Source organism: Anoplolepis gracilipes, chromosome 4 (genome assembly GCF_047496725.1).
Source record: "Anoplolepis gracilipes chromosome 4, ASM4749672v1, whole genome shotgun sequence".
NCBI lineage: Eukaryota > Metazoa > Arthropoda > Insecta > Hymenoptera > Formicidae > Anoplolepis > Anoplolepis gracilipes.
The window spans coordinates 16025891-16034118 of NC_132973.1; the positions used below are offsets into that span (position 1 = coordinate 16025891).

Consider the following 8228-nt stretch of genomic DNA (forward strand, 5'->3'; position numbering starts at 1 on the left):
TCTTCACGACGCGCATACTGACTTACCGTTTTGTCCGACGCGTGACAAACCACCCGACAAGAGAGAGAACAAGTTGCTCGCGACCTTATACGATAAGAAACGATACGTAATACACTACCGCAATCTGCAGCAATGTACGCGACACGGTCTTCGCGTTACAAAAATTCATCGCATATTACAATTCGCGCAATCTCCATGGTTACGTACATATATTGAATTAAACACGCAATTTAGAACAATGGCGAAAAATGATTTTGAAAAGAATTTATACAAATTAATGAATAATGCAGTTTTCGGCAAAACGATGGAAAATGTGCGCAATCGCGTAGATGTAAAACTTATAACAAAATGGGACGATAGGTACGGCGCAGAGGCAATGATCGCGAAACCAAATTTTCATAGCAGGAGCGTTTTTTCGGAAAATTTAATCGCTGTGGAATTGCGTAGACTCGAGGTGAAGTTTTACAAACCAATCTATGTAGGTATGTGTATACTTGATGTATCCAAGATGTGTTTGTACGAATTTCATCACGATTACATGATTCCAATGTATAAAGAAAAATGTAAAGTCATGTACACCGACACGGATAGTCTCATATATCACATTGAGTGCGAAGACGTGTACGAGAATATAAAACGCGACATCGGCAAGTTCGACACGAGCGACTATGCGATAGACAATGCGTACGGTATACCGCTCGTGAATAAAAAGGTACCGGGTCTGATGAAGGATGAAAACAACGGTATGATAATGACAGAATTTGTCGGGCTTAGAGCAAAAATGTATGCGCTAAAAATAGATGGTAAAAAGGATACAAAAAAGGTAAAAGGTGTCAAGAATAGCGTCGTCGCGAAAACGATAACATTTGACGATTACATGCAGTGTTTGAACGAAGGAATTGAAATGACGCGACAGCAATCGAGTATAAGATCAAAAATGCATAAAGTATATACCATGCGGCAGAAAAAAATTGCTCTAAGTCCACACGATGATAAACGGTATATAATACCTAAAAGTATCGATACGCTACCATGGGGGCATTACAGAATACCGTTGTAAAAAAGAAAAAAAGTGTATATATTTGAATATTATATATATTTATATATGTAAACTTTATATAATATTTGTTATATTTTTACAATACATTATTTTTATGTATCCAAGAATTCCGTGAACTATCGAATCCCAACCATTTCACAAAAACTTCATCCCCTCTCTTCTTCAATATCTTTTCCACAAGATATATATCGGGATTAGCAACGCGTTGTAGTTCGTATTCGTAAAATCCACCGGCGACGGGATTTCCGCGCGAATCTTTTAATATATATGTCACGGGATTAGTTTTCTGTATCTTAACAATTTCAAACACTTCGGTGGTCCAATTTGGTGTGTAGCCTTTTTCGAATAAAGTCTTGAATTTACTCACGCGCACCGAATCGCCTATTTTAAATTTCGCCAGCGCCGCAATCTTTACGTTGCTGTACACCGTATGTAAAAGTTTCTCCGCGACGGCTGGAGTAACATCGACAGGTCTCATACCGATAGTGCGATGTTTTTGCATGTTGTACTCTTCAACGAGTCTCGATAGTTCGTCGATCCACTTGTAGTTTCCATTGAGCGTAAACATTTTCCACATTTTATTCTTCAAAGTACGATTGAAGCGTTCCACGATCGAGGCTTTCATGACGGAATATGTCGAATAATGATTAATATCGTGTTTCTTCATGAGGTTTTGTACATTTGCATTGTAAAATTCTTTTCCTTGATCGGTTTGAAAATTTTTCGGGCATCTCGCATCGTCTCGAATTATCTCTGCAATCGCATCGGCCGTCTCGTTTCCACCTTTACTCTTGAGCGGTACGACCCACGCATACTTGCTCAACACATCGATAACAGTGAGTATGTAATTGTATCCTTTGTTGACTCGAGCATACGGACGCATCTCGACGATGTCGGCTTGCCACAGATCATCGTATCCCCGCACTATGACGTGTCTTCGGGGAAAATTTTTTCTCGCTGGCGCGTGCAGCTCGTTTACCAACTGCCGTCTCTCCAAACTATGTTGATTCTTTGCTTTGCCAGTTTTTCTCGATGGTTGTTTGTTGTTTGCTTTTTTATCACTCATTTTTCGTTTATCGTCCTTTAAGAGCCGTTCTTTAAGTTCCGTTTTTTCTATGTTTTTTTTATTTTTTCACGTTTTCTAATCCGTTCTTAATCCGTTCTTGCGTTGTTCACCGCCGTCCTTCACCCATTCGAAAATCGTTCTTGACCCGTTCGCAGCCTTTTTCACAGTCGTTTTTTACTCGTTCGTAGCCGCTTTTGACCCGTTCGTAGCCTCGTTCACAGACGTCTTTCGAACGATCGTAGGAGTTCTTGAGTTGTTTGTAACCTTGAGTGTAGCCGTGAAGAACGTGTTCGTAGCCTCGTTCACAGCCCTGCTTGAGATGTTGATAGCCTCGTTCGAGGCTGTTGTTGTTGTTGCTGCTGCTGCTGCTGCTGCTGCTAGGTCGTGCACTATCACTGCCACTCATTGTAGTTAGATAGCAGTTCGGTAATTCTTCGTAGCGGTTCGATAATTGTTCGCAGCCGTTCGATAATCCTTCGTAGCTGTTAGATAGCCGTTCGATAGCCGCTCCTAACCCGTTCACTGATGCTCATTCGGGTTGATAGCCGTCTCTGAGTTAGCGTTAGCCGCGCGTTGAAGATTGTTTAGCGCAATCTGTAATGCTCGCACGTCCTTCTCAAGCGAAGTAAGCTTCTCGTCTGATTCTTTCTGTCGATTCATTAATCTTTTAACGCAGGACTGCACGTACAATTTGTTGACGGCATCGGTTTCAGCCTCAGGTTGCGCTACACGACGAATCTTACGCGACCTCGCATCGAAGTCTGTAACGACGCGACACAGAGCGTTTTCGTGCACATAACTTTTTACCAATCTATCCCAAGAGCCGTTTGTACCGGTTGCATCATTTCTTGAATCGAATAAGCCAAACTTGTTGATAGGCATTTTTTTTTTCCGACGCTTCGTAAAGTGTCACGCGACGCTGATCGACTGATTAGTTTTGTCGATACATCATTCAATTTATAATAAGACCATCTTCGCGAAGTTCTTCGATAATCGACATGATTTCATTGTCGTGAGCATTGTTACCGGCTCGACGCGAAGCATCCAGTAATCGCAGACGATCTACCAACTCGTTTGGATCGTTCCAATGCACGTAGTCGATCTTATTGTCGTTTAGAGTCATAGCGCGCGGTAGTATACCCTTTCCAGCTTTTCTGCTAGACAATAACGGCGCAATTACATTTTTATACTTATATCCTTTAGTCCCTAATACTGGATTATGTGCTTTGTTCCCACATTTATGCGCATTCGTCGCTAATAATATACTTTTATATTTAAGCAAATCATCTTCGGTGTATATTTCATCGTCGGGGATTTTTTTGAAAATTAATTCATAGAGACCAGGCGTTCCCGTATATTTTACTTCATTGATAATTATATTATCATTTTTGTCTACGTCAAAATGTTTATCACCGAGCATTATTCCATCGTTAGAAAACTTAATGCCGTACACATAATCCATAGCTTTATCTTTATCTTGATTCATAACAGTTAATATATATTTTTGTCCGAGTGGACCTAAATGCTCTCGAAATATGTTTACACCTGCGGACGTTTGCAATTCACGTTGTACCGTCGTAACCAACAAATCGGGTGTGGTTTCAAAAATTTCGTCGACGGGTGGTTGCTCGTACGATAATTGACGCGGTTGCGCAATTTCTATCTGAGTAGATGTGTCCGGTATCGTTCGTCTTTGATTAGGTGTAGAAGTTATCGGCAAATCATTTAATGAGACGTTTAATCGTTTTTGCTTTGAGCTCAAATCATTCAATAAGATTCTTGGTCGTTTTTTAACTTTAATAATTTTCTTTTCCACATGGTCTTTTTCGAGTATATATCGAACAGCTCGATTTTCGATACGTCGGATTCTACATCGATGGTATTTTGAACAAGCTGTTTTAGAGGCTCGCTAATCGGTTTAAACTGTTTCTCCAACGCTACATCTTCCTCAATTTTACCAGTTTTTAACGCGCGATATTTTTTGCGAATTGACTCGCTCGTCTGTACAATTTTTCGCGCAATCTTTTCACGATCACTCATGTTTTTTTTTTATGTAGACGTTGCTCTGTCAATGTTTCGATAGCAACTGATCATTTTACGGTACCGCAAATTCATTAAAACCTCTTCTGTAACGTCCATTGTTCATTGAACTGTCTTTGCCAATTACTAGAAATCCATACTTGTGCTGCCAACATTTTTGGCATAACGCGCAAAAATCATCGTACGACATATCAGTATTTACATGATCGTTTTACACATGTCGCAAGTTTGTACCGTCTTGTTTAAATAAAATCAACAGATTAGCATTGTCGCGTATAAGATGCTTGGGTATCTTAGCATACGTTTGACAGAGATAGAAACAATCGACGCTTGAGTGTCGACCCATTGAGAAGTACTCTCTTATCGTATCTTGCTTGTCGCATGCCACGTCATCGAAGATAAAAACCGAATTCGGAAGCGCCTCTCTCGATGAAATGACATCGCTGTTATTAGAGAACGTAAAGTAACCAATTTCATCTATCGATGATAGTAAATTTTCCAAATATTGATATTTTGGTTGTTGAAGAGATTTTGAATATATGTATAAATTTTCAAAGCGTATGCCGTTTGGACTTTCTATCAAGCTTATCAACAAGTTAGTTTTACCGCAATTCGAAGGGCCGCAAATGAGACCGCGTATTGTATTCGGTAACATTTTTCCATGTTTGTGTATTTCTTTTTCAGGCATTAGTCTATTGTCAAAATTTGTTACTTTAATTACCGTTGGTTGTAGCACGAATCGCATGACTTGTCTAATCAGACTTAACGATACTTTATGAGGAGGAGGAGGGTGAGGAGAGCCTATTTATAGATGCGCATCAAATCGAAACCGCTCAGTGTCAAACATGTTTCTTTCACTGTCGGATGACTGTGATATTCTCAACCTTACCTCAGAACAGTTGCAATATATACCGAAGATTATTTTATTGAAACAGTTTGGTCGTTACGTGGAACGTCTGTGGAACAAACTTCCGGAATATATAAAGGCTGATTCGGAGGTTCAGACCTATCGTCGCTGTTTCGAACATTACAATCGACCGTGGCAACGAACGCACATTGACGGTCCAGCGCCGATGATAAAAGATTGTTACGAATGTCAGCGAAAACCGTAAGAGGCTGTGGTCTGTTGAATCGCGCGATAAACGCATTCCCTATCGAATTACATATTCCTGGATATCAGTTTTGCGGACCGGGAACTCGTTTACAAGAACGATTGGTTAGAGGCGATCGAGGCATCAACCCATTGGACGTCGCGTGTCGCGAACACGATTTAGCTTACTCGCGAAGCAACCTCGGCGAACGACACGTAGCGGATAGTATACTAGCTGCGAGGGCGCGAGAACGTATTACCGCGAAAGATTCGAATTTTGGCGAAAGAGCAGCCGCCACGGCCGTTTGGACAGTCATGAAAGCAAAGACGAAAATGAGTATGGGGATGAAAAAGTCGTCGACAAAGAAAAAGATTACGAAAAAGATTACGAAAAAACGAATATTTCCGGTAGCGAAACGCGGAGGCGTATTACCGATTCTACCAGTGTTGGGTGCTCTCGGATCTCTGATTGGTGGAGCGGCTGGTGTAGCGAAGATGGTAAACGACGGAAAATCTACGCAACGTCAGTTTCAAGAGATGCTACGTCACAATCGCGCCATGGAAGGTCGCGGATTGTATCTCGCGCCATACAAATATGGACAAGGAATCTCAATGAGAAAGAAGAAGAAAAAAAAAAAAACGTCAAAGAGACACTAAAAATGCCAGAGGGTGCAACTACCAACGTACAACTGCTGCAACTAGCAAAACGTATGCGCATTCCGTATTTTAGAGGCGTTTTTATGCGTGACTCATTACCGATCGGTGGTGTATATCGAAACGAGAGCGGTATCATAAATTTGGATAACGCTAAAGGCTCGGGTACTCACTGGGTAGCGTATGCAAAGAGAGGGAATCGCGCTATATATTTTGACAGTTTTGGCAATCTTCGCCCGCCGAATGAATTGATACGATATTTAAATGTGTCAAAAATAGATTATAATCATACATCCTATCAAACTTATAATCAAAGCATCTGCGGACAATTGTGCTTGCAGTTTCTCCGAACGGTCGATGCATGTGAATTTAAATAAAAATTATATATTAAACATATATATCGCTATGTATCTTCTTTATAAAATCCTATCCTTCTTCCTGTATATTATATAATAATAATAATAATAATAATAATAATATGTTACATTGATATATTTTTTATCGAAAATGTATAGTTTATTGGAAATGTGTCAAGAATACTTTTAATATCTTAATAAGTTACGTTTATATTTCTTTTACTGCAGCCTTCTCCTTTGCTCTCTCTCTCTCTCTCCTTTCCTTACACATCATACTCTCCTTATGCTACGTCTATAGCGCTGCCCTTTTCCCACCATTATGCTCTCCTTGTCCTACGTCTATAGCGCCTTCCTTCTTACACCACGTCGTACTCTCCTTGTCATACGCTCTATTGTACTCGCAGTTTTTCCGAGCGGTCGATGCACGCGAATTTAAAGACATACATTCCGCTATTTAATTTAGTATTCGTTAAACAGTTTGGTCAACATGTCTATGACATTCACGCTGACTGGGAAGAGCAGCGTTCTCGCGGCAAATTACTCGCCCACCGTAGATTTAAGCGATGGTGAATACGAACTCGGTCTAGCGGATTTTGAGAGTTATCACACGATATCGAACGTGAATTCCTCGAATAATAAATTTTACTTTGGCAAAGACGATGCGGAAATTACGATTCCCGAGGGATCGTACGAGCTGCAAGCGATACATGAATTTTTGAAAAAAACAATTTCACGAAAACGTTCGCAACACGCAGTTCGTGATGGTGATAAAAAACAAACTGACGACGATGACTTCGAGGCTGGAGAATGGCCGATAGTGCTCCGCGCTAATTACAATACGATGCGGAGCGAGATCAAATGCGCTTACAGAATAAATTTTAGCAAGCCTAACAACATTGGATCGCTGCTAGGATTCTCGAACCGTATACTGCAGCCGCGAAAATGGTACGAGTCGGACGTGCCGATTAACATTATCAACGTGAACATTATCCGCGTCGAATGTAATGTCACCGCGGGTGCGTACAACAACGGTAAACTCGTTCATACGATACATGAATTTTCACCGAGGGTACCACCAGGATATAAGATATCGGAAACACCGGCGCACATCATTTACCTACCGATCATCGTACGGAGCATTACGGATTTAACGTTACGCGTTGTCGATCAGGAAGGACGATTACTCGATTTTCGAGGAGAAGAGATCACCATTAGAGTGCATGTACGACGGCGACAAAATTAGCGTGTGATGCTCGTGCTGAACGGATCGAAAGACGTGAGAGACAACACAATTTTTACGACGCCCGTGACGACAACAACAACAACAACAACATCGAGATTTGCTAATACGCAATCATCTTGCGCTAAGAAAAAGAAATTGAACGCATCAAACGTTGCGTTTTTACAATCTTTGGGATTCGCGGTGCGAAACATTTGAACGACATTCTCAACATCGCGGACGAACCGATCTTTGACGATCGCATCGTCAAGATTGAGACTCACGCATACAACCCATTCGCCAACACAACGTTCGGACACAGTGACGAGATAAGAATACCCATACAACAACAGGATCTGTATACATTACCGTACGAGAGTTTCTTATACATCGAGGGAGAATTGAAGATAAACAATCCAACTGACGGATCTAATGTGGTACTGCAAAATAATTGCGTAGCATTCATGTTTGACGAGATTCGATACGAACTCAATGGTGTGGAGATTGATCGCAACAGAAACGTGGGAATAACGAGTATGCTCAAAAACTATGTAACAATATCATCCGATAAAAACGTGATTATGAGAAATGCTGGCTGGAGTGATCCAACTACTGTAAATGGACATTTTAATTTTTGCGTACCGCTCTACATGTTATTGGGATTTTGCGAGGATTACAGACGCATAGTAATTAACGCTCGTCACGAGTTGATCTTAATACGATCGCGCAATGACAACAATTGT

General features: G+C 40.9%; 2 protein-coding genes across 2 annotated transcripts; one reads left to right on the forward strand and one right to left on the reverse strand.

The window, feature by feature from the left end:
- The first annotated feature begins 238 nt into the window (after positions 1 to 238).
- LOC140665120 (uncharacterized) lies at positions 239 to 1217 on the forward strand. Its single transcript, XM_072890857.1, has one exon. The coding sequence runs from the start codon at positions 239 to 241 to the stop codon at positions 1058 to 1060; it is 822 nt and encodes a 273-aa protein (XP_072746958.1). The 3' UTR covers positions 1061 to 1217.
- A 994-nt stretch (positions 1218 to 2211) lies between these two features.
- Positions 2212 to 4321, reverse strand: LOC140664553 (uncharacterized). The gene is made up of 2 exons (XM_072889727.1): positions 4248 to 4321; positions 2212 to 3994 (listed from the first exon to the last, which is right to left on the reverse strand). Exons 1-2 carry the CDS (start codon positions 4319 to 4321, stop codon positions 3079 to 3081), a joined length of 990 nt encoding a protein of 329 aa, XP_072745828.1. The 3' UTR covers positions 2212 to 3078.
- Positions 4322 to 8228: the final 3907 nt, after the last annotated feature.

Bases quoted from the DNA above. Each gene is read 5' to 3' on its own strand.
- LOC140665120 (XM_072890857.1), top strand. From the start codon at position 239: ATGGCGAAAAATGATTTTGAAAAGAATTTATACAAATTAATGAATAAT.
- LOC140664553 (XM_072889727.1), bottom strand. From the start codon at position 4,321: ATGTTGGCAGCACAAGTATGGATTTCTAGTAATTGGCAAAGACAGTTC. The intron at 3,995-4,247 runs GTTTTAATGAAT...CCATCGATGTAG, and splicing joins CAATGGACGTTACAGAAGAG to AATCCGACGTATCGAAAATC.